We start from the raw sequence: 26,029 nt of genomic DNA, 5'->3' as shown, positions 1-26,029 counted from the left end.
AATTTCTAATGAACTTCACTACAAGGATTTAAATTTGAATCTTTTTACCATATGGGTGATCTTCCAAATACTCTATCACTATGAGAGCCATTTATCCAATTAGACCTAAATAAAGTTACGACATGATTTTTATTAAAATAAACTTAGTCCAAACTCTTTTTATGAAAGTTCTATAAAGTATATTTACCGTGTTAAGTTTGAGTATAATTGTATCCCCATACAATAATTTTATATCATTTTAGTTAGACTTACTTTGTTTCCATTTTACTTTCGTTGCTTTTTTTTCTTCACATATGCTCGATAAAATGGAAAATTATCAATAACTCCACCACACACTGCATCGTGTACAGTATACTCTGCCTTTATAAAATGGAGAAATTGTGGACCATGCTTGACGAAGCCTGCCAAAAATTGACTTGTTCTGTTTTCATTGCTAGGGCCATATGAATTTATGATTTTTAAGCCGGATCACCTACTCCATCAACCATAATACCCGATTTTGTTGTCTCAAAGTAGGCACCATTCAGTGTGTATAAACAAAACAATGTCTGATTACTCTGGTGGAGAATTCCAGTGGTGCGTAGAACGTTTAAGAAGGAGATGGGACATGACAGCTAAGCTGAACATCATCAGTGTGCAAGACATCACACCTTCCATTAATTTCGTTGCAGATTTTATTGGTGTGACTATAATGGCAACAACTAAATGTTAGGGTGTACTGCCATTTAACATTTTGTGTCAATAAAACAAGGCCATTAGAATAAAAATCTACCATGGAGACGCCGACGACCACGAGACTTCTACTAGCGTAATTAGTCCAAACGCGTCCCTTACGCTTCCAGTTCTTGTTTCTAAGCTGTATGTGGTTTGGTTTCGGAACCTCGGCTAGGGTGCAGGACCAAAGCTGAACACTCAACTAATTACGGCTGCTTGGCCACTAGGTCGTTGGAATACTAGTATACGAGCTATGATCAAGGGACGTCAATTAATTACTATCTTCAACAATGCATAATTTTTAACTTAATTGTTAGTAGACCTATAAACAAGTCGGATTTAGTGAGTTTGGATCATTTTTAACCTGATCCCTTAAATTAACGGGTCATCTGAGCACAACTTGTTAATCTAATAGGTTTCTTGTTTAACCCGCTTCACCTGTTAACAATTTTTTTTTGTTTTTTTTTTTAATTTTTAATTTTGCATTTCAAGTATTAACTTCCAGAGCTTCATTTCAAACCGTTTGTCATGATTTTCTGATGACCATCTTCTTTTGGACCATCAGGGCATGGTTTTAATTGCTAGGGCCGTATGAATTTATGATTTTTAAGCCGACCACCTACTCCATCAACCATATTACATGAGTTTGTGGTCTCAAAGTAGGCACCATTAAGTGTGTACAAAGAAAACAATGTCTGATCACTCCTATGGAGAATTCTAGTGGGGCGTATAACGTGTAAGAAGGAGATGGGACATGACAGCTAAGAGCATCTTTAAAAGAGCTGTCAAATTTTAAACATCAAAATTATAAGGTTTTAAAAAAAAATTTACTATTGGAAATCCAACAGTCCGTAAAATGTTGCCGCCAGTGGGTTGGTGGGGAAGCCTGACCATCGAGCTATTTAGCATGGTGGAGGTGCTCTTATAGCCATCATGTCCTCACTTAAACTGCACACAAAATTAAGCTTCTTTTTCATCTCCAATGGCAAAACCAGGCTCGGTCAAAGTAGTTGAGGTTTGCAGTGTAGCTCCGAAACCAAGTTTGGGGCCAGACTCTGCCCACCCGGAGGATCTGTCTCTTGCTCTCACCTTTTTTGACCTCCATTGACTAAGGTTTCCACCCTCTCAAAACCTTTTCTTCTACGAAATGCCTTCATTCAACGCATCATATTTCTTCGATTCCATACTTTCGAAGCTCAAAACCTCACTTTCCGCCACCCTCCAACATTTTGTACCTCTAGCAGGAAACCTCACCTGGCTTATAGACTCCCCCGAAGCCCTTCTCAGTTATCTCAAAGGCAACGCAATTATGCTAACAATCGCTGAGTCTGATGCTAATTTCCACCGTCTAATTTCAAGCAACAACTTTGAAATTGAAGCCAAAGAGTACCATCCTCTTGTACCCCAACTGGTAATGCCTCATGAAAAAGCTGCGGTGCTGGCATTGCAAATAACCGTCTTTTCCAAGGGCGGTTTTTCGATTGGATCAGCTATTCACCATGCTGCCTCTGATGGCTTATCTGCATTCTTGTTTTTCAAAATTTGGGGTCACCTATGCAAACATGAAGGAGGAGAAGAAGGAGGACCACTATCTTTGCCAAGTTACGATAGAAAGGTCATCAAGGACCCAGTCCGGCTCAAAGAAATCTACTCAAACGACTGGTTAAGATTGGGTGGTCCAAACAATAGAAGTTTACTGCATATGAAGGTTAAACGTCCAGGACACTCAATTCAAGGCACCTTCGAGTTCACACGCGCGAAAATCAAAACCTTAAGGCGATCAGTGATGAGAACTATGATGATAAAGAATAAAGAGCAAGCTGATCATTCAAAACTATTTCATTTATCAACATTTTCGCTAACATGCGCCTATACATGGGTTTGCTTAGTCAGGGTTGAGGAGACCAAAATAGAGAGAGTATTTTTCATCATTCTTGTGGACTACCGGTCACGCTCAGACTCTCCTATACATGGGTTTGTGGACATTTGGAGGGGTTCTTCGTCATCATAGTCCTCATCACTGACCGCCTTAAGGTTTCGATTTTCGCGTGCGTGAACTCAAAGGTGCCTTGAATTGAGTCCCCTGGACGTTTAACCTCCAAAGGTAGTAAACTTCTATTGTTTAGACCACCCAATCTTAACCATTCTTTTTAGTAGATTTCTTGGAGCCTGGTTGAGTTCTTGATGACCTTTCTATCGTAACTTGACAAAGGTGGTGGTCCTCCTTCTCCTCCTCCTCCATGTTTGCATAGGTGACCTCAAATTTTGAAAAACAAGAGTGCAGATAAGCCATCAGAGACATCATGGTGAATGGTTGATCCAATCGAAAAACCACCCTTGGAAAAGACATTTATTTGCAATGCTAGCACCACAGCTTTTTCATGAGACATTGCCAATTGGGGTACAAGATGATGGTACTCTTTGGCTTTCATGTCAAAGTTGTTGCTTAAACTTAGACGGTGGAAATCAGCATCAGACTCGGCAATTGTTAGCAACGCTCTTCAAACTGGACGAAGGTAGTGAACTCAATGGAGTATAATCATCCCGGGATGGGTGCTTCATTAATTAGGTAACAAAAACCCAATGGGAAAAATGCTCTTAATTGTAGGGAAACAGAGTACATTAAGATCATGTAAGTATGCTTCTAGATATTTCCCTTAAGTTAAACATAACTTCTAAATAAGAGAACTAGAGGCGATTCAACTCGGATAATTTACGCATACTGATTCCTTAGATGAGCTTCTGAAATGTAGACTTGGGCAATGACTTGGTAAAGAGATCAGCCAAGTTGTTTTGGGAACAGATTTGCTTGATTTCAATGTTCTGATGTTGCTGCTACTGGTGTGAGTAAAAGAACTTCAGCGCTATGTGCTTGGTGTTGTCTCCCTTGATGTATGATAGCCTCCCCCTGTGATGCGTCAATTCCTCAGCTTCTGGCAAGAGCGTGCTGATAACGTGTTGTAGGCCTATTTGATTGAACGATCTAGGGTTTAGAGAGAGAAAGGGGTTCGGCAATATTGAGAGAGAAGAGAGATTGATTTAATTGTGAGGTGTATTTGATTCACCCCATTGTGCCTTTATTTATAGTAGAAAAGGGTAAAACCTTTCCCTTTAGGATTACAATATTTAATAGGTAATCTAATCCTAATAGGAATATATAATACTTTCCTAGATTCCCTAGGATTTACACAATCACTTTCCTATTCTAAATATGACTGCAACATAATTGTCATTATTTGTTGTTGTCGGAAAATTAGGATGGTTGTCATTATTTATTGTTACTAGGACATTAAGATGAAGTAGCTTTTCATATTTTGTAGCTCTTGTAACCTTTTTTTATTATCCCATTGGCAATTTCCTCTACAACAATTATTCTTCATTCTCCATCTTTTCTATTCTTACTTATTGGCCAAAGAAGGGTGTTCGTGTGGTGGAGCTTTACACCCTTCCTTTTTTGTGCATATAGGTTTTAGTCACACAACGATTCAGTTGGGTTGTTGTATCCTGGAGGGGACAAGTTAAGAGATATATCATTGCACCAGTTTGTGGACTTTTGTCAAACTGTAGTGGACTTGAATCTTCTTAAAGAAACCGAGATACATGCTCCTCAGCCTAATTATCTAAATGTTTTTCATTAAAATATTATAATTTTCTTGTAATTTTCTCAGCAGTAGGTTTATTAGTTTTATAAACATGAAAAAGAATGTTCTGTTTCTGTCTGCTAAAGTATTTCAAACTTTTGAAGCTATTCTGCATTTGACCAAAAAAGTCATGTTCAGCATGTATAATTTGTAATATGAACTCTATTACATATAAAGGAAAGTTTAGAACACCTTCTTGTTCAAAAAATAAAATGTTTTTTTTTAACCAAAATAGTTCTTAAGATTAACATAACTCATTATTTTGGTCTCTAACGATGAAAATGAATAGAAGTAGTTTCTGAATTTGTCCACAGTAAATCATTTTGGGTAATCTGTGAAAATCTGTCAATATTCTTGTTGAGTGGAAGGGTTGGTTTGATAAAAATACACTTAAATGGTGATCATGTGGTTGCTAATGTGACAATTTAGCTAGAATATTGACATAATTTTTATGAAATGACCAAAATGATTTACAATGGACAAACTTAGGAACCACGCTATCGATTTTCATTGTCAATGACGAAAGTGAGGAGTTATGTCAATCTCAAAAACCATTTTGACGAAAAAGACAACAAAAGTAAGAATTTCATATGAATTTCAGATTCCTTCTTCCACACGGTATCATTTAAAGCCTTATTTAAAAAAAAAAAATTGAACGTTTTCAATGACTTTATATACTCTGATTTTTTTTTTTTAACAAAATACTCTTATTTTTTTTATATAATTTAATAGAATATTAGACTTTTCTATTGTCCAAAAAAATATACTTTTGTGTGAGGTGAGGGCATGCTTTGTAGATTTGAATAAATTCTATGGAAAGTATTTTTTTCAACGATGGAAATTGTATAGAAAGTTATATACAAGTCTTTAAGACAAGTCTATAATGTTGTAAACCTCAATGAAAACGTGCAAAGACTAGGAAAGATGTTACTTGGCTTCAATGCTACATAGTACATATAAGTCAATGTGTGTTTTAGCTGTTAGATTTAATTTCCACAACTATTAGATCTTCTCTTCTCAAGCACAATCATTTATTTTCTGTATTATTTAGTGATATGTAACATTGAATAAAAATCAAGTTGCTCAAAAGAAGTCTATAAAAAGTATGGATTGATTACACCCCTTCTTTTTTTTTAGTCAAATGATAAATTTTGTTAGATTAGTCATCGACGAAACCGTTTGATAACCATTTTGTTTTTAGATTTGAGAGTCGTTTGATAACCATTTTGTTTTCAATACTTGTTTTTACTTTTTTTTTAAAACTAAAAACTTATTTGAAAACTACTTTCAATTTTCAGTATTAAAAAATACAAAAACTAAATACTACTCTCTTAAGTTTTCAAAATTTGTCCTCCAGTTTTCAATGATTGATATTCATATTTCAATTTTTTGATTATTAAAGACTAAAAATAGTTACCAAACAAGTTTAAAGTTTTCGAAAAACAAATCTACAAAAATACTTTCAAAAATTTTTAAAATTCAAAAAAAATATCATACAGACATATAACAGTAATTAATGACATACCATTTATTTCAACCGAAATGTCAAAGTTGACGTGGAAAAGAAGGTTGAGTTTCGGCCGTCAAAGTTGACGCCCTGAAGCAATAACATCAATTAAGCTTTTTGTTATTTCCAAAGGTATTCAACTTGCCTCACCTTAAATGTCCAGCATATTTAAGTGTTTTTTATTTATTTTTAAACTAGCAACAACCCAACTTTTTAGCTTTTTGTTATTTACAAAGGTACTCAACTTGCCTCACCTTAAATGTCTAGCATATTTAAGGGTTTTTATTTATTTATTTATTTTTAAACCAGCAACAACCCAACTTCAATTATTTTTGTTTAAAAAAACATAAATGAAGTAATAAATTTTGGCATATCGGGTGAAAGGAAAATTTTAACAATATGTCATTCAGCCATCAAATTGAAATTTGATGTTTTTAATTTGACATCTCCCAAGATGTTAAGTCTTTAAAACTCTACATTTCTACGGAAATACTTTAAAAAAATATTCATTATTGAATACCTAACTCTTTTTTTATTTTAGTACATCAATATTTTTATATTAGGGGAAGGGGGAATTCGGCTAAGCCACATAATGGGTACCCTAATTTGTATCGAATTCTCTATTCTCTAGTGTAAAAATATCGATGTACTAAAAAAAAAAGTTAGGTATTCAATAATGAATTTTAAAAAATTTTCAATATTGAATACCTAACTTTAAAAGTCTGTCAAACTCTAAAGTCTTAAATTGAATAACCTCTGAAGTGTATATTTATAGCCATTAATGTCCTTACTTAAACTGCACACAATATAAGCTTCTTTTCCACCTCCAATGGCAAAACCAAGCTCAGTCAAAGTAGTAGAGGTTTGTCGTGTAACTCCGAAACCAAGCTCGCAGCGGGACTATGCCCACCCAGAGGATCTGTCTCTTCCTCTCACCTTCTTTGACCTCCGCTGGCTAAGGTTTCCACCCTCTCAAAGCCTTTTCTTTACGAAATGCCTTCATTTGACACATCACACTTCTTCGATTCCATACTTTTGAAACTTAAAACTCGCTTTCCGCCACCATCCAACATTTTGTCCCTCAAACCCCGTCTCAATTATATCAAGGGCGACGCAATTTCACTCACAATCACTGAGTCTGGTGCTGATTTCCACATTCTAATTTCAGGTAACAACTTTGACATTGAAGCCAAAGAGTACCACCCTCTTGTTCCCCAACTGGCAGTGTGAAAAATTTGGTGGCAAATACCCACCTTTCCCAAAGGCGGTTTTTCGATTAGATTAGCCATGCACCATGCCGTCCTTGAGGGCTTACCTGCAATCTTTTTTTTTTTCAAATTTTGGGTCACCTATGCAAACATGGAGGAGGAGAAGGAGGAGGACCGCCACCATTGCCAAATTACTATAGAAAGGTCATTAAGGACCCTGCCGGACTCCAAGAAATCTGCTCAAATGAGTGGTTGAGATTGGATGGTCCAAACAATAGAAGCTTAATGCCTTTGGGGGTTACAGGTCCAGGAGACTCAATTTGAGGCACCTTCAAGTACACTCGCGCAAAATTTGAAATGTTAAGGTGGTCAGTGATGAGGACTGTGATGGCAACGAATAACAAACAAGCCGATCATTCAAAACTATTGCATTTGCCGACATTTTTACTAACATGTGACTATACATGTTGTGTTTGGCATAATATACTTATGTTGGCAACAATTTTGATAGTGTAACTTTCTGAATGCTACAAGGAAATGGCAGCAGCCATTTGTGACTTTGTGTTTGGCTTTTGGTTGTGGCATGGAAGTCTTGTTTCAAGAGAAGAAATGGTGACTGCCACAAGCAAAGTTGGAAGCAAGCAAGTATTGACTTTGTGTTTGCTTGCATGCAATTGTGCATGTTTTATTTTCTATGCATTAAATGGCAAATGGAGAAAAAGTTGTACTCTATAGGCTAGGTATAGAAAAGGGTGTGTGCATCCGGAGGAGAACACAAATGGAGAAATAGTTATGCATGTGTGTGCATCCGGAGGAGAACACAAAGGAGAGAAAATAGAGGGTGAGAGTGAGAAACTCTTGGGGTAGAGTGACTCGTGGGAAAATTCTGTGAGTGTACAAGGGATTGGGGTTTGGGTTATGTCAATTTAACTCAAGTGTATCTTGTACTAGTTATTCTCATAGTAAAAAAGCAATATCTCTCCGGGGATGTAGGCAGGATTTTGCTGAACCTCGTAATTCTCTCAGTGTCATTATTTCTTGTTTTTTAAACTGTTCAACTATGAGTTTGTATTTTGGTATAATCTGAATTTGGTTTCACGCTGACTGGCCAGAGCACAACAATACATGGGTTTGCTTAGTCAGGTACGAGGAGACCAGATCAGAGAGAGTATTTTCATCATTCATGTGGACTGCCAGTGCACTTAGACCCTCCTCTACCGCCAACCTACTTCGGGATTTGCATCGAAAGACATCAAGCAATTGCAAAAACAAAATACCTATTGGGCGAAGATGGGATGTTTGTGGCCTTGAATGCAACTAGTGCCGTGATAAAAACTTTGAAGAAAACCCTTTTGAAGGTGGACAGGTGTCAAGAATGTTCAATACACTGCAGCCCCGTTCTGAAGAATAATCCCCACGACAGATGCGACATCCAGGATATCTTTTCAAGATAGCAACATTAATGGTGATGGTGGTGTTGAGGTTGGGTTGGTACTGAAAAAACATTACATGGAGGCTTTTGCTTCTCTACTTGTTAAGGGTCTTGAAGACGAGTGTCTTCAGTCTTCATTGTTTTTATGTGTTACACTATGATTTGCAATTAAGTAGGAATGAGTTCTGATTCATTTGCACATAAAAAATAAATGACATGCTATTTATCATTGAGACATTCATAAAAAAGTCCAGTCTTCTGATTGAAAAATATCAAACACTCTTGAAACATTGGTGCTATAGTAGAAAACAAGTGAAATCATTAGCTTATGTTCACTAAACAGTAAGTGATTACATGATCAGACTTTACTCCTTCAAATGACAGCTTTAATATAATTCCATGAGAAAATTTCCAATGGAAATTTTTTGTTGGAGGAAGAATATGAACTACGTTTTTGGAGAAGAAGATAAACGATGACAAAATATTAGGGTTTTTGAGGGTGTAATTAAATAGAAATCTTATCTTAGGTTTCAAAATATATCATTTTCTACTTTACAATATACACTAGAACTCAATTTTTTGTTAAAACGGACGGTTGTAATTTAATCTGGGGGCCATGGTTATGCAAAACAAGATTCATTGGTATCATAACAACACGAAAAAATGTGTATGGACCCAAATTATTAGAGTAGGATTCTCTCCCTTCTATATTCCGACACTTACAGTTCCCTCAATCACTTTCTTTTTTATCTTTCTCTCTCTATAAAGAAGTCAACAAAATATATTGATGTGGCTTAATTGCGATCTTTCAAGTAAGAGGGGATTAGAAGGGAGAAGAATTTGGAGAGGAGAGAATCACACTCCCAAAATGTTTGCATGCAATTAAGGTATGATATTTGAAGTATGAGGAAGAATATCAGACAAATTTAGGAAAATTTAATTTCCTATCCTTTGGATATAATTTAGATAAGGTGGCTGCTAAATATAAAAGGCAAGAAGAACTGAGAAAAACTAAGCCAAGGATCGGTATCAATTTCCATTCGGAAATCAAAACAACCTTAAAAAGTTTCCTATGTTTTCAAAACGAGGAGGTACCAAAACCGATATTATTGCTCAGAAAAGCAAAAATCTTAGAAGATTTTCTCAACTTCCCCACGTAAACATGGAAACCCTTAAAAAATGGAAACACATCAGAACCAGGCTATGATTAAAGGGCCGATTAAAATGCGTTTATTCACAGCAATTTTACGACCAAATCATGGCAAACATTTGCTCTCTTGCTCTCGTTGTGTATGCAGTCTGTTTTTCCGTGCTGATTCCGCAGGCCACCTCCCAATCATTCCTCTTCCCGGAAGCTCAATCCACCATCCTCCCCGACCCTTCAACCTTCTTCGCCCCAAACCTCCTCTCATCTCCACTCCCTACCAACTCTTTCTTCCAAAACTTTGTTCTCAACAATGGTGACCAACCTGAGTATATCCATCCCTACACCATGAAATCATCCAACTTCTCCCTATCTCTTGCTTACCCGTCTTTCTCCTACACCTCTACCGTCATATCCACAACTCCATTTCAACCCGACCTCACCATATCTGGCTCGAAAACCACCACCATCCCAGATCCAAACAACGACCATCATGTAGTCTCCGACTTCAATGATCTCAGTGTGACATTGGACTTTCCCTCCTCCAACCTCCGCTTCTTCCTCATCCGTGGAAGCCCCTATCTCACATGCTTTGTTTCTCAACCCACACCGGTTTCTATATCAACCTCTCATACAATTGTATCGTCATCATCCGCAAGTGGCTCAAACACCAAGTTCATCATCAAGCTTGGCAACGGTCAGACATGGCTAATATACACATCCTCCCCAACTGATTTAACTGCCAGCGGCGCATCCTCATTAACTTTTAACAATTTTTCTGGGAACATTCGAGTTGCTGTTATGCCAGATGCTAATCCCAAATTCGAGGCAATTCTTGACCAATTCAGTTCTTCTTACCCGACTTCCGGTGCAGCTGTGCTCGAAAACTCCAATACTTTGACATATAAATGGGAAAAGACAGGTGGAGATTTGCTCATTCTAGCTCATCCTCTCCATCTTATGCTTCTGTCAAATGCTACTGTTTTGCAAGATTTTAAATACAAAAGCATTGATGGCAATTTGGTTGGCGTTGTTGGCGATACGTGGGTTTTAAACTCGAAACCTATTCCGGTCACTTGGAATTCTATTGGAGGTGTCAAAATAGATTTGTTCCCTGAAATCATTTCTGTGCTTCGTCGAGATGTAGACGCACTTAGTTCAACAGAATTATCTGCTGCATCATATTTTTATGGGAAACTAGTTGCTAAAGCAGCAAGGCTGGCTTTGATTGCCGAGGAGGTAGCTTGTCCCGATGTGATCCCGGCAATTAGGACATTCTTGACAGAGAAAATCCAGCCGTGGCTGGATGGTACTTTTAGCGGCAATGGATTTTTGCATGATAAAAAGTGGGGTGGACTTGTTACCAAACAAGGATCAACTGATAAAGGTGCCGATTTTGGGTTTGGTCTTTATTCCGATCACCATTACCACCTGGGGTACTTTGTTTATGGTATTTCAGTGCTAGCAAAGATTGACCCTGCATGGGGCGAGAAGTACAAGGCTCAAGCTTATTCGCTCCTGGCAGATTATCTCAACAAGGACAAGCAATCAAATCCAAATTATACGCGTCTGAGATGTTTTGATCTTTATAAATTGCACTCGTGGGCAGGAGGAGTGACGGAATTCGCAGATGGGAGGAATCAAGAGAGCACGAGTGAGGCGGTCAATGCTTACTATGCAGCTGCTTTGATGGGGAAAGCGTATAATGATCCACAACTTGAGGCCACCGGTTCATTGCTTACCACATTGGAAATTCAGGCAGCGCAAATGTGGTGGCATGTGAGAGAGGGAGGAGAGAATCAAACTTACGAGCAAGATTTTGCAAAAGAAAATCGGGTAGTGGGAGTTCTATGGTCGACCAAGAGAGACAGCGGACTTTGGTTTGCTGCTGCAGAGGCAAAAGAAATTAGACTTGGAATTCAAGTGATGCCTATTTCACCAATCACTGAGGTGTTGTTCTCCGATACTGGCTTTCCTAGCGAGCTGGTGAATTGGGCATTGCCGGCGCTCGGTAGAACGGGAGTCACGGAAGCCTGGAAAGGGTTTGTGTATGCATTACAAGGGTTATACGACAAAGCAGGCGCTTTGGAGAAGATTAAGAGCTTGACTAGTTTCGACAATGGAAACTCCCTCAGTAATCTTTTGTGGTGGATTCATAGTAGGTCATGAAGTTTTCAATGAGTTTATATTTCTTCGTTTTTGGTACAAGTATTATCGCTGAGTTTATATAACTAAATAAATAAAAATAATTTCAGTACAAGATATTGTATATTTTTCATCTAAACTTACCTTCTCGTGTTTTAACACAAAAAATTGTAGTGTTGTTGATGTAGAACAACATTTTTTTCATCTGATTGTAACTTACAATTTGTAAGGAACAACTTAGATAGACAAAAAAATGGAATTCAAAAGCGAATCTAAGGGATATAAATGAGAGAAGTTTTTCTATATACACGGAATATAAGTAGGTACACCACGTGTCATAATATAATCGGAGAGCAGTTATATATATATATATATATTTTTCGTTTCTTTGTACTTATATTATGACACATGATGTATCCGTTGTGTTACAAGTACATCGAAAAATATCTCAATGAATGATTTCTCTAAATTTTCATGTCATGGATGATAGGATACGGGTTCCTTTCTTGAATAACGTTGTCTTTTCCCTAAGGGGCATAGTGATTAGGGATGACAATTCTAACCATTAAACCCGACAACCGTCCGAATGGATTAGATTTGAATATGAAAATTCGGGTATGGTATGGATATGGGGAAAAACTGTGAACTTTATTTGGTTATGGTTTTGGATATGGTTATAGGGGTCCCTAATCCATATCCGTCCCCAAATCCGATCCGAATATTATATATATATATATATATATATATATTTGATATATAATATAATTTTATTCAATTTACCGAACCCTCCCTATATTAATTCATTATGCATGCATCAAACCCTATACTATCTTTATTATGCATCAAACATCATGCATGGGGCATACCAACAACCTCATTAACTCAATACTCTTATTGTTATACTCAATCAAATTAATTCATTGAATCATTTTATATATCAATTATCAAATGTTACAAGTTTATCAAATTCATCTCTCTTCAAGAGTCTCACTGTCAAGAAATTGGTGCATGTTATCATAAACAACTTCAAATATATTGTTATGTTTTTTATAATTGGATGTTGCTATTTAATGACGGAATTAGTATCTACTCAAATTTATAATGCGTCAATTGGATGAATATAATTTTTTTTTGTTTTTTGACGAAGATGGATATAACCGATAACCGATTGAAAATCCGTTACCCGGTGGATATGGTTATGGATAATCCCCAATGGTTAATTTGCGGTTATAGATATGGTTAATTTTCATGGTTATGGGGATGGATATAGCATTTCCGTCCCCAAACCGAACTGTTGCCATCCCTAATAGTGACATATGATTAGAGGTAAGTGGTGAATTGCTCTGACAGATAGGTCTTCTTCTTCAACTCTCTGCGTCCCAAGTTCGAACTCCACTCCCTTTAATTTAGATAAATTTAATGTAGATTATATATTATTTGTCAAAGAAAGAAACGTATAATTAGAGAATTGTAATCAAAAGCTTCTACAATACTTTAATAAAAAAAAAAACCTTTAGTTTTTATTATTGAGGACACAAACAAACACAAAAATAAAACCTCACGCATACAACACCGCTCCTAAACCCTTTGATAAAGAAAAGTTTATCTTGATAAAAAAAAAGTAAGTTTAATTATATATAAGAATAATGCTTGTGTTATATATAAGAATAATGCTTGTGTCCTTCTACGAAGACATATTTGTTCTCCACTTACGATTAATAAATTTTTACTGTCTGAACATTATATTGGTAATCACTCATTCTTTTTATCATCATCTAATATTATATCTACAAAAAAATCATTCAATTTGGAGATCGTTTAATGATCATCCATATATGTTAAATCATTCAACAGTTTCAATAACAAGTAGCATTCTCATGATAAATTATCAATTTGTTTTATGTATACAAATGAATGTCAAATTGAATAACTTTTTGCATATGTTATCTTTAGATGAAGATAAAAAAAATGAACGATTTTGATTATGATGTATGAACAGTAAAAATTCGTTAATTGTAAATGGATGGACAAGTAAGTCCCCATAAGGGGACATAACACGTTGGGTAATATGCCCCTACACACTCTGACTTTTATAGAATTTTATAGACTTTTCTATAGAGTTAAAAAAAAATTAGACTTTTGTGTGAGGGCATGCTTTGTAGAGTTCAATAAATTCAATAGAAAGTTCTATGCATGTCTATAAGACAAGTCTATAATGTGTATAAAAATCATTGAAAACTTGCAAAGACTAGGAAAGTATGTTACTTGACTTCAATGTTACTTATACTTTAATGTTAGCTTTAACCTTTATTGTGACATCCCACATCGTCCAGGGGAGTGATCCTTATATGTATATTCTCATTTCTACCTAGCACGAGGCCTTTTGGGAGCTCATTGGCTTCGGGTTCCATGGGAACTTCAAAGTTAAGCGAGTAGCGCATGAGAGCAATCCCATAATGGGTGACCCACTAGGAAGTTGCTCGCGAGTTTCCAAAAACAAAACCATGAGGGAATGGCAAGCCCAAAGCGGACAATATCGTGCTACGGTGGTGGAGCGAGCCCGGGAAGTAATCTGCCCCGGGGCGGGATGTGATAATTTGGTATCAGAACCTAACCCTAATCCTGTGTGTGCCGACGAGGACGTCGGGCCCCTAAGGGGGGTGGATTGTGACATCCCACATCACCCAGGGGAATGATACTTATATGTATATTCTCATCCCTACCTAGCACGAAGCCTTTTGGGGGCTTACTGGCTTCGAGTTCCATAGGAACTTCGAAGTTAGGCGAGTAGCCCACGAGAGCAATCTCATGATGGGTGACTTACTGGGAAGTTGCTCATGAATTCCCAAAAACAAAACCATGAAGGAATGGTAAGCCCAAAGCGGACAATATCGTGCTACGATGGTAGAGCGGACCCAAGAAGTGATCCGTCCCGGGCCGGGATGTGACAATTGGTATCAGAGCTTAACCCTCGTCGTGGTGTGCCGACGAGGAAGTTGGGCCCCTAAAGGGGGTGGATTGTGACATCCCACTTTGCCCAAGGGAGTGATCCTTATATGTATATTCCCATCCCTACCTAGCACGAGGCCTTTTGGGAGCTCACTGGCTTCGGGTTCCGTAGGAATTCCGAAGTTAAGCGAGAAGGGGGCTAAAACAATCCCATGATGGGTGACCCACTGGGAAGTTCTCGTGTGAGTTCCCAGAACCCAAAGCGAACAATATCATGCTACGGTGGAGTCTAGCCCGGGAAGTGGTCCCGCCCTGGCCCGACTCCACCGTAGCACGATATTGTCCGCTTTGGGCTTACCATTCCCTCACGGTTTTGTTTTTGGAAACTCACGAGCAACTTCCCAGTGGATCACCCATCATGGGATTGCTCTAGCCCCTTTCTCGCTTAACTTCGGAGTTCCTATGGAACCCAAAGCCAATGAGCTCCCAAAAGGCCTCGTGTTAGGTAGGGATGAGATAATACATATAAGGATCACTCCCCTGGACGATGTGGGATGTCACATCGCTTCTATCCCATCTATCAAAACTATCTCGTGCTTCATCGGTCTTCCCCATCCGAAATCAGCTGCAGCATAAAAATCAAACCGGTGTGAACCGGAAATGAGAATTATTCTATCAATACTCCTGGTCTGCAGTGTGTTGAGCGTTCTTGAAACCCAAGTCTCTACCCCATCTAAAAGGGTCTTGTCCATACTTTTTATTTCTTCACTGATTGCTTTCAAGGCCACAAACAGGCCATCTTCTCCTAATAGGTCCTTTGTTTCTGCAACTGCTCGATGTACTGCAACATAATTCCCAAAATAGGTGACCCGGAGAGGAGGGTCTGAGCGTGGCTTGTGGTCTGTGCTAATGACAAAAGTACTTTATCTGTTTTGGTATGGCCTGTTAAATTTCAGGTAAACGGGCCGATGGCCCACTCTAACAACATCGATACTGTCCCCACTTGATCACTTGCTCAATCTGTCAGGTGTGGGGTTTTATCACAAAAGATCTCGGTGTAAGTTAGAGTGGGGTAAGTCTATATAAATGCTTGTTCTCAAGCCTTCTGGCCGATGTGAGACAGATGAATTCTAACACTCCCTCGCACGTGAGACCTCATTTTATAGGTCACACGTGAAGTTCCACACATCGGCAACCATGTGGAGCCAAACCGGGGTTCACCCGTTCGTGCGGGGCCAATAGGGACCCACCCATTCAAGTGGCATCTCTTGGCCTACGTGGAGCCAAGTCCGGGCTCACCAGTTTGAGCGGGGTCAAAGGGGACCCACCCATTCACATGGATGTACGGGTCCGTCCCCTAACTCTAATACCATTTTAAATTTCAGGTAGACAGGTTGAGGGCCCACTTCAACAACACCGATACTGTCCTCACTTAACCACCTGCTCAATCCGTCAAGTGTGGGGTTGTATCACAAAAGGTCTCGGTGTAAGTAAAAGTGGGGTAATTCTATATAAATGGCTTGTTCTCAAGCCTTTTGGCCAATGTGGGACAGAGATAGAGGAATTCTAACATCCTCTGCCTCACAAAGCAAGCCCATGTATAGGCGCATGTTAGCGAAAATGTTGACAAATGCAATAATTTCGAATCATGATCAGCTTGTTTCTTTTTCTCCTTCACCATCATAACTGCCATCACTAAACGTCTTAGCATTTGGATTTTCACGCCTGTGAATTCGAAGGTGTCATGAATTGAGTCTCTTGAACCTTTAACCTCCAAATGCATTAAGCTTCTATTGTTTGGACCGCCAATCTTAACCACTCGTTTAAGTAGATTGCTTGGAGCCCTGCAGGGTCCTTGATGACCTTTCTGTCATAACTTGGTGAAGGTGGCGATCCTTCTCCTTCCCTTCCTCCATGTTTGCATAGGTAACCCCATAAGTTAAAAAATGAAAATGCAGATAAGCCATCTAGGACAACATGGTGCAGGCAGATCCAATTGAAAACAGCTATTGGGAAAGACGGTTATTTGTAATGCCAACACCGCATCTTTTTAATGAGACACTGCCAATTGGGGTATAAGAGGATGATGCTTTTTGGCTTTAATGTCAAAGTTGTTGCTTGAAGTTAGATGGTGAAAATCAGCATCAAATTCAGTGATTGTGAGCGAAATTACATTGCTTGTGACATAACTGAGAAGGGGTCTGGAGGAGTCTTGAGGCCAGGTAAAGGTATTTTGTAGAAAGGAGTTGAGGTGGTGGAAACCTTAGCCAGCAGATATCAAAGAAGGTTAGAGGAAGAGACAAATCCTTCGGGGTGGTGGAGTCTGGGGAGCTTGGTATTCGGAGCTATGCTACAAACCTCAACTACTTTGACTGAGGCTGGTTCTGCCATTGGAGATGGAAAGAAGCTTAATTTCGTGAACAGCTTAAGTGAGGACCCTAATGGCTATATATACACACTTAAGAGGTGTATTCACTTAAGACTCTTGTAGAGTTTTAAAGACTTTTAAAGTTTTGAGGTATTCAATAATGAATTTTAAATTTTTTTGAAAGTTTTTTCATACAGTTGGTTAAGGGTCGTTTAAAACTATTTCGTTTTCAAGTTTTTTAAAATTGTAAATTTGTTTGGTAACTACTTTCAGTTTGCATTGTTAAAAAATTGAAAATTGAATACCACTATTTGAAAATTGAAGGATAAATTTTGAAAACTTAAGAGAGTAGTTTTTATTTTTTGATTATGAAAAACCAAAAGTAATTACCAAACAAGTTTTTACTTTTCAAAATAAGTAAAAACAAACACTAAAAACAAAACGGTTATAAAACGCTTCTAAATCTATAATTTTTAAGGGGTGTAAGTATTATATGCTTTTTATAGACTTCATTTGAGCAACAAGATTTTTATTCAATGTCACATATCACTAAATAATATCGAAAGTGAATAATTGTACTTGAAAATAAAATATTAAACATTATAAAAATTTACCGTAAATATCACATCCCGCCCCGGGGCATATCACTTCTCGGGCCGCTCCACTACCGTAGCACGATATTGTCCGCTTTAGGCTTACCATTCCCTCACGGTTTTGTTTTTGGGAACTCACGAGCAACTTTCCAATGGGTCACCCATCATGGGATTGCTCTCGTGCGATACTCGCTTAACTTCGAAGTTCCCATAGAACCCGAAGTCAGTGAGCTCCCAAAAAGCCTCGTGCTAGGTAGGGATGGGAATATACATATAAGGATCACTCCCATGGGTGATATGTGATGTCACAATCCACCCCCCCTTAGGAGCCCGACGTCCTCGTCGGCACACACGCGACTAGGGTTAGGCTCTGATACCAAATTGTCACATCCCGCCCCGGGGCAGATCACTTCCCGGGCCCGCTCCACCACCATAGCACGATATTGTCCGCTTTGGGCTTACCATTCCCTCACGGTTTTGTTTTTGGGAACTCGCGAGCAACTTCCCAGTGGGTCACCCATCATGGGATTGCTCTCATGCGCTACTCACTTAACTTCGAAGCTCCCATGGAACCCGAAGCCAGTGAGCTCACAAAAGGCCTCGTGCTAGGTAGGGATGAGAATATACATATAAGGATCACTCCCCTGTGCGAGGTGGGGTGTCACAATCCACCCCCCTTAGGGGCCCGACGTCCTCGTTAGCACACACGCGACCAGGGTTAGGCTTTGATACCAAATTGTCATATTCCAGCCCGGGTGGGACCACTTCTAGGGCCCGACTCCACCGTAGCACGATATTGTCCGCTTTGTGCCCTCAGCACACCCTCACGATTTTGTTTTTGGGAACTCACACGAGAACTTCCCAGTGGGTCACCCATCATGGGATTGCTCTAGCCCCCTTCTCGCTTAACTTCGGATTTCCTACGGAACCCGAAGCCAGTGAACTCCCAAAAGGCCTCGTGCTAGGTAGGGATGGGAATATACATATAAGGATCATTCCCATGGGCGATGTGGGATCTTCTCCTAGGAATGCTCTCACGCGCTACTCGCTTAACTTCGGAGTTCCCATGGAACAAAACCGTGAGAGCATGGTCGGGGCCCAAAGCGGACAATATTGTGCTACGGTGGAGTCGGGCTCGAGAAGTGGTCCCGTCCGGGCCGGGATATGACAAGCGATACTTTTTCAAGAAAACAAGAATGGTGATGGTGGTGTTGAGGTTGGCTTGGTTTTGGAAAAGCATTGTATTGAGGCTTTTGCTTCTCTACTTGCTAATCATCTTGAAGACATTTGAAGCCATATGTAGTTGGTTTCAACAAAAATATCTTTTTTTCCTTGGTTTTTTGTATGTGTTGCATTGTGATTTGCAGTTAAGTAGAAATGATTCTCGACATCAATTTGGAATAAAAGTAAATAAATAACCACTCTGAAACATTGGTGCTAGAGAAACAATATCATTGAGATTATTAGCAAAATGTTCTCTAAACAGTAAGTGGCTGCATGATCGGCCAAAAAAGAAAGAATCACAAAACAAAAACGGGAACACAAAATTTTGGAGGAATTGGACGGATGAGATCCCCATCTCAGCTTCTTTTGTTGGCGCCAACTGCATCCTTGACGGAGTCAGCTGCTCCCTGAGCTTTCTCCATCATTTGCTGACCAGCCTGCAAAAACACATATGCAATTACAACATGCATATGCAACGAGTAATAAGCAAAGACGTATGTAATTTACTAAGGGACAGACTGTGGATATAGTGTCGATAATGTGTTGATGTTATTGCACATAACATGTCAATAACATAACGTATTGGCATGTAATTCATACAAAATCATCCCTTAACAAAAAACAGACATAATGCACGTGGAATTAACAAAAGAATAAGAAGTTCGAACCCCTTGGGCTGATTCCTTGGCAGATTGGGCAGCATTGCTCATTTGGTCCATCATGCCACTGGCCTTTTCCTGTATATCAAAATTGCAAAAACACATGATCATGAACCACCAAAACGACCAACAAACTTTTAACCAAATTGTTTTTCTAGACACCTGCTTTTAGACTCACCTGAGCTTGGCCCTTGGCCTGGCCAGCTTGGTGGCTCATGTTCTGGGATTGGTTCATCTTGATGAAGTAATTCTCTTTCTACACAAACACACAAGAAAATTTGAGGCAGGTGAAAAGTGCGTATAACTTTTTTTTTATGATGAAATGTTGAAGTTAGTGAGTGGGATTTTATAGCTTCTTCAGTTCCATTCATTGCTTGACATGTGTTGAGCAAAGTTTGGAGTTAAACCCTAAAGACCAGGGTTGCTTTGATTAAGGTTTGAGTCATTCTCTCATGACAAAGCTAATTAGTTACAAATTTAGAGGATTGTGTAAGCATGCTAAATTGTGGCTAATTTATCAACGTTGAGTTGAATATAGGGAGCTTTCAAAGTAAAATAAAATATCACATTTCCATGCAGAATTTAATTAGTAATGGCAAAAACAAGAGAGAGTGTCATTTCGGGTTAGTTAAATTAGTTTAGTTCCATATTCAAGGCTCGATTCCCTCTATATATATATATATTTTTTTTTTTTTAAAGGCAGGAGAGTATGGTTGTCTCTTCATAGATTACAAGGAAGTCCTATTTGTGCTTCTCAAGTGTCTCACTCTTATTTTTTGCTAGGTAAAACATGTCCGGCCTAAAAAACCTAAGTTAAATTCTCTTTAATGTTATATGGTTTTACTATTTTGATTGCATCGATACGTTTTGTAATAAACTTAACACTTAGGTTGGTTTGGATCAGCCCGCACCATGTTGTCCTAGATGACTTATCTGCATTTTCATTTTTTAAATTGTGGGGTTACCTATGCAAACATGGAGGAGGGGAAGGAGAAGGATCACCACCTTCACCAAGTTATGACAGAAGGGTCATCAAGGACCCTGCAAGGCTCCAAGCAATCTACTTAAACGAGTGGTGTTAAGATTGGGCGGTCCAAACAATAGAAGCTTAATGCCTCTGGAGGTTAAAGGTTTAGGAGACTCAATTTGCGGCACCGTCGAATTCACAGGCGTGAAAATCCAAATGCTAAAACGTTCAGTGATGGCAGCTATGATGGCGGAGGAAAAGAAGAAACAAGCTAATCATGATTCGAAATTATTGCATTTGTCAACATTTTCGCTACCATGCGTATATACATGGGCTTGCTTTGTGAGGCAGAGGATGTTAGAATTCCACTGTCTCTATCCCACATTGGCCAGAAGGCTTGAGAACTGTTGAATAGGGTTTGATATGTGTTTCTTCTTCTCCATTTGTTTCTTAGTTTGAGTGAGAGCTATTGGTTGTATGTGGGATTTGGGTTTGAGAGTTAAAACTCTATTTGTAATCTCCTTTTGACATTAGTGGAATTTCCTCGCCGTCTCGGAACTGGATGTAGGCATACGCCGAACCAGTATAAATCCTTGTGTTATTTTGGATTATTTGTCTTGTCATATTTTGCCGTATTAGCTTTGGTTTCATATTTGAAGCTTCCGCACAACAAAAACATGTCATTTATATAGAATTACCCTACTCTAACTTACACCGAGGTCTTTTGTGATAAAACCCCACACCTGACGGATTGAGCAGGTGGTCAAGTGGGGACAATATCGGTTTTGTTGGAGTGGACCCTCGGCTCATCTACTTGAAATTTAACAGGCCATACCAAAACAGATAAAGTATTTTTGCGGTTAGCACGGACCGCAGGCCACGCTTAGACCCTCCTCTCCGGGTTACCTATTTTGGGAATTGTGTTGCAGCACATCGAGAAGTTGTGGAAGCAAATGACCTATTGGGAGAAGATGGCCTGTTTGTGGCCTTGAAAGCAATCAGTGAAGTGATAAAAAGTTTGGACAATACCCTTTTGGCTGGGGCAGAGACTTGGTGTAACAGGCCATACCAAAACAGATAAAGTATTTTTGCGGTTAGCACGGACCGCAGGCCACGCTTAGACCCTCCTCTCTGGGTTACCTATTTTGGGAATTGTGTTGCAGCACATCGAGAAGTTGTGGAAGCAAATGACCTATTGGGAGAAGATGGCCTGTTTGTGGCCTTGAAAGCAATCAGTGAAGTGATAAAAAGTTTGGACAATACCCTTTTGGCTGGGGCAGAGACTTGGGTTTCAAGCACACTCAACACACTGCAGACCAATAGTACTGATAGAATAATTCCCATTTCCGGTTCACACCGGTTTGATTTTTATGGTGCAGCTGATTTCGGATGGGGAAGACCGACGAAGCACGAGATAGTTTTAATAGATGGGACATGAGCGATAGCTTTTCAAGAGAGCAAGAATGGTGATGGTGGTGTTGAGGTTGGCTTGGTTTTGGAAAAACATTGTATGGAGGCTTTTGCTTCTCTACTTGCTAATCGTCTTGAAGACATTTGAAGCCATATGTATTTGAAGCCATATGTAGTTGGTTTCAACAAAAATGTCTTTTTTTCCTTGGGTTTTTGTATGCGTTACATTGTGATTTGCAGTTAAGTAGAAATGATTCTCGACATCAATTTGGAATAAAAATAAATAAATAACCACTCTGAAACATTGGTGCTAGAGAAACAATATCATTGAGATTATTAGCAAAATGTTCTCTGAACAGTAAGTGGTTGCATGATCAGACCTTGTTCTTGCTTCAAACAGCAAGTTTAAGTAAAAGATCGACCAAAAAAGAAAGAATCACAAAACAAAAACGGGAACACAAAATTTTGTAGGAATTGGATGGATGAGATCCCCATCTCAGCTTCTTTTGTTGGCGCCAACTGCATCCTTGACGGAGTCAGCTGCTCCATGAGCCTTCTCCATCATTTGCTGACCAGCCTGCAAAAACACATATGCAATTACAACATGCATATGTAACGAGTAATAAGCAAAGACGTATGTAATTTATTAAGGGACAGACTGTCAATATAGTGTCGATAAGGTGTTGATGTTATTGCACATAACATGTCAATAACAGAAGATATTGACATGTAATTCATACAAAATCATCCCTTAACAAAAAAAAAAAAAAAAAAAGGACATAATGTACGTGGAATTATCAAAAGAATAAGAAGTTCAAACCCCTTGGGCTGATTCCTTGGCAGATTGGGCAGCATTGCTCATTTGGTCCATCATGCCACTGGCCTTTTCCTGTATATCAAAATTGCAAAAACACATGATCATGAACCACCAAAACGACCAACAAACTTTTAACCAAATTGCTTTTCTAGACAGCTGCTTTTAGACGCACCTGAGCTTGGCCCTTGGCCTGGCCAGCTTGGTGGCTCATATTCTGGGATTGGTTCATCTTGATGAAGTAATTCTCTTTCTACACGAACACACACAAGAAAATTTGAGGCAGGTGAAAAGTGCGTATAACTTTTTTTTGATGATGAAATGTTGAAGTTAGTGAATGGGATTTTATAGCTTCTTCAATTCCATTCATTGCTTGACACGTGTTGAGCAAACCTTGGAGTTAAACCCTAAAGACCAGGGTTGCTTTGATTAAGGTTTGAGTCATTCTCTCATGACAAAGCTAATTTGTTACAAATTTAAAGAATTGTGTAGGCAGGCTAAATTGTGGCTAATTTATCGACGTTGAGTTGAATATAGGGAGCTTTCAAAGTAAAATAAAATATCACATTTCCATGCAGAATTTAATTAGTAATGGCAAAAACAAGAGAGAGCGTCATTTCGGGTTAGTTAAATTAGTTTAGTTCCAGATTCAAGGCTTGATTCCCTCTATATATAATTTTTTTTTAGAAGGCAGGAGAGTATGGTTGTCTCTTCATAGATTACAAGGAAGTCCTATTTGTGCTTCTCAAGTGTCTCACTCTTATTTTTTGCTAGGTAAAACATGTCCGGCATAAAAATTAAATTATCTTTAATGTTATATGGTTTTGCTATTTTGATTGCATCAATACGTTTTGTAATAAACTTAACACTTAGGTTGGTTTGTTGTACTCACTATTTTAATTAGATAAGATAATATGTGCATCGGATTATAATGAGTACTATTCTTTCAGTCATTGAGTAGAATAAAAGGCTGATTATTTATACAGTCCGGATAAGAGGTCTCTGGAAACTTAAAAAATAAATAAATAAACACCAGCAACAACCTCCTTCCACAGCAAAGCCCCACCCACACTGCCTGCCATGAATATGAAGCTATTACAGCAAACCAACACGCACATAAGCCATATCTAGTGTTTTTTTTTTATATATTTTCTATTTCAAATTTAATTTTCATCCCTAAAAACTTGCCTTAAGGGATTCTGGAAAAAATAAATTAAAAACGTTTGCCGTAAAATGCAGAAAAATCTTGCCTAATTTGTATTCAACCTAAATTATACAGTCAATTAAACAACCCAAAGAGAGAAGAATACTAATCAAAGAAATTGTAAAAACGAAAAAGAAAATTGAGGTACTGATTGTTGAGAATGAATCTCATGTTAATGAGATGAAAGACTTTGCATGTGTTTATAAGGAGTTGCGCTACTCCTTGTATTGCCAATTAATTTTATTGTGGAACCTTAATTTTTTTCATGGTATCAGAGCATATTGTCTCCGTGTGAAGCCAAACGGCCACTCGCACTCTACGTCACCATGTTGTGTTGTCCACGTGTTAGGCTTGTAAATTCGCCACATGTGATGGGGCATATTGAGAATGAATCTCACGTTGATAAGAAAATGGGATCTTGCATGTGCTTACAAGTAGTTGGGCTCAGAGAGAGGGAGAGAAAAAAGTTGCATACTTGCATGATAAATTCACACTCTACAATTCGAATGGAAGTTGAGCGATTTTGGTAAAAGAAATGAAATAATTCTTGCTTGATCGATTCTCTGGAGTGGGTTCCTCCCTTATTGTTCTTGACGACGTAGGTGATGGTAGTTTGGCGGAGTGGCTGAGAAGTCGTTACGGCCTCGTCAAGATGGAGATGATTCGTCAAGGAGCAGATGCGCGAAACCGAAGAGAGAAACGACCTTCTTTTCGGTTAGCCCCCAGACTAATTATACTAGCTTTTCGGGTTCTAATTATCTTGTATTAGCCTTATAAAATTTGGTGGACCAGTCAATTAAGCGGGTGGTTTTTTAGTATGAAAGTGCACCAAACAACCACTTTCGTATTATTATTCTTATTCAATACTTTATACAGCATGCAAAATGAGACTAGAAAATTGTGTGAGTGCTGATTTAATAGATTGTCTTTGAAACTTTAACATTACGTGTCAAACGAGATCTTAATGAATTGTGCAAGTGCTTAACTTAGATAATATGAGTAGTAGTGCATTAGACTGGCTTTGAAACTTTCATTTCAGGACATTTTTCTTCGTCTCTCCGAATCTCCGATTACGTGCAAGATAGAGAAAGATGATGGAGGACACGAAACGCTGACGTGGACGTTTTATCATTACCCAATAATCTAGGAGCTACTAATTAATCTAACATACGACACGTTGAGATTTTCGAACAAGGTGCATATATAACATGTTATATATTAGCAAGACACTTAAAAAAATAGCACACTTTCCTTCAATGGTATAAATATGATCATGTGATGTTTCACCTCCTGTTTTGATCACACTGAAAAATCTTTCAGATACTTCATAGAGTGTAAGAGTAGAAACTTATTATACCAGCTTCATAAGAACAATAATTATATATATTTATATATTTGATTTTGTATTAAAAAATAATAATTGTATTGATATGGGAAAGCGAGAGGTTGAGAGGTTGGATGAAATCTTAAAATACATTTAAACAAATTGATTTGATATTTAAGTGGGGTTTTGTTTTCTTGCTTCTTGTGATAGTACATAATGGGATTTATATACAAAACTAATCTTTAAGTATTTAAGGTGGAAAAAAACCAGTACAATACAACTTCTGAGGGTTTCAAATGGCCCCATAAGAACAATTTAGAAGCCTCCAACGGATGCTGAAACAGTGGCAGTCATTTTCCGAGTTGCATATGACAGATAAGTCAGAGAGTTGAAGCTGGCTTCTCCTTTGTTTTGTTGGAATATAATTTTTAATCTGTTATATACACGAAATATGAACGGCAAAGAGGCAAGTTATGCTGTTCATAATATTTTTTATTTTAATACGACAACGGTACTCGGGATGACCCCGGGGTGGTTTGGCGAAATTACATAATAAGTTAGTAATGATTAGGTACAAAATTCGTCGTTAATTAAAATCAGATTTGAAATTTCTCATTTATACGTGCAATGTGCAGTTAAGTTGTGATGAGATTATTTCGCACGATAACTTGGGTAAGAATATAATGTTTGGCTACTTAAAGAATGAGTAGGAGTTCCTACTCAAAA

The 26,029-nt window shown here is 38.3% G+C and overlaps 4 protein-coding genes and 1 pseudogene across 4 annotated transcripts; 2 read left to right on the top strand and 3 right to left on the bottom strand.

Annotated features, from left to right (window-relative positions):
- Positions 1 to 1,551: 1,551 nt before the first annotated feature.
- Positions 1,552 to 4,010, top strand: LOC137749222 (uncharacterized). The gene is given in 1 exon segment (XM_088689900.1): positions 1,552 to 4,010. A coding segment is annotated over 1 exon segment (1,029 nt). The 5' UTR covers positions 1,552 to 1,696; the 3' UTR covers positions 2,726 to 4,010.
- Positions 4,011 to 9,760: 5,750 nt separating this feature from the next.
- On the top strand, positions 9,761 to 11,842 carry LOC137749203 (glucan endo-1,3-beta-D-glucosidase-like). Its single transcript, XM_068489315.2, has one exon. The coding sequence runs from the start codon at positions 9,761 to 9,763 to the stop codon at positions 11,813 to 11,815; it is 2,055 nt and encodes a 684-aa protein (XP_068345416.2). The 3' UTR covers positions 11,816 to 11,842.
- A 3,455-nt stretch (positions 11,843 to 15,297) lies between these two features.
- LOC137709219 (phenolic glucoside malonyltransferase 1-like) lies at positions 15,298 to 17,131 on the bottom strand (annotated as a pseudogene).
- Positions 17,132 to 19,068: 1,937 nt separating this feature from the next.
- Positions 19,069 to 19,893, bottom strand: LOC137749289 (uncharacterized). The gene is made up of 3 exons (XM_068489389.2): positions 19,763 to 19,893; positions 19,594 to 19,662; positions 19,069 to 19,362 (listed from the first exon to the last, which is right to left on the bottom strand). The coding sequence occupies exons 1-3, from the start codon at positions 19,817 to 19,819 to the stop codon at positions 19,282 to 19,284; spliced, it is 207 nt and encodes a 68-aa protein (XP_068345490.1). The 5' UTR covers positions 19,820 to 19,893; the 3' UTR covers positions 19,069 to 19,281.
- Positions 19,894 to 22,265: 2,372 nt separating this feature from the next.
- LOC137749239 (uncharacterized) lies at positions 22,266 to 23,085 on the bottom strand. Its single transcript, XM_068489345.2, has 3 exons — positions 22,951 to 23,085; positions 22,782 to 22,850; positions 22,266 to 22,538 (listed from the first exon to the last, which is right to left on the bottom strand). Exons 1-3 carry the CDS (start codon positions 23,005 to 23,007, stop codon positions 22,458 to 22,460), a joined length of 207 nt encoding a protein of 68 aa, XP_068345446.2. The 5' UTR covers positions 23,008 to 23,085; the 3' UTR covers positions 22,266 to 22,457.
- Positions 23,086 to 26,029: the final 2,944 nt, after the last annotated feature.

Source organism: Pyrus communis, chromosome 17, assembly GCF_041283825.1.
Source record: "Pyrus communis isolate YQ-2024b chromosome 17, ASM4128382v1, whole genome shotgun sequence".
Taxonomy (NCBI): Eukaryota; Viridiplantae; Streptophyta; class Magnoliopsida; order Rosales; family Rosaceae; genus Pyrus; species Pyrus communis.
This window is presented reverse-complemented; position numbering and strand designations above follow the sequence as displayed.

Excerpts from the sequence above, each read along its gene's own strand:
- LOC137749203 (XM_068489315.2), top strand. The coding sequence starts at position 9,761 with ATGGCAAACATTTGCTCTCTTGCTCTCGTTGTGTATGCAGTCTGTTTT.
- LOC137749289 (XM_068489389.2), bottom strand. The coding sequence starts at position 19,819 with ATGAACCAATCCCAGAACATGAGCCACCAAGCTGGCCAGGCCAAGGGC. Across the intron at positions 19,663-19,762 it reads AGGCCAAGGGCCAAGCTCAG|GAAAAGGCCAGTGGCATGAT; the intron begins GTGAGTCTAAAA and ends TTTGATATACAG. Across the intron at positions 19,363-19,593 it reads CCAAGGAATCAGCCCAAGGG|GCTGGTCAGCAAATGATGGA; the intron begins GTTCGAACTTCT and ends GTGTTTTTGCAG.
- LOC137749239 (XM_068489345.2), bottom strand. The coding sequence starts at position 23,007 with ATGAACCAATCCCAGAATATGAGCCACCAAGCTGGCCAGGCCAAGGGC. Across the intron at positions 22,851-22,950 it reads AGGCCAAGGGCCAAGCTCAG|GAAAAGGCCAGTGGCATGAT; the intron begins GTGCGTCTAAAA and ends TTTGATATACAG. Across the intron at positions 22,539-22,781 it reads CCAAGGAATCAGCCCAAGGG|GCTGGTCAGCAAATGATGGA; the intron begins GTTTGAACTTCT and ends GTGTTTTTGCAG.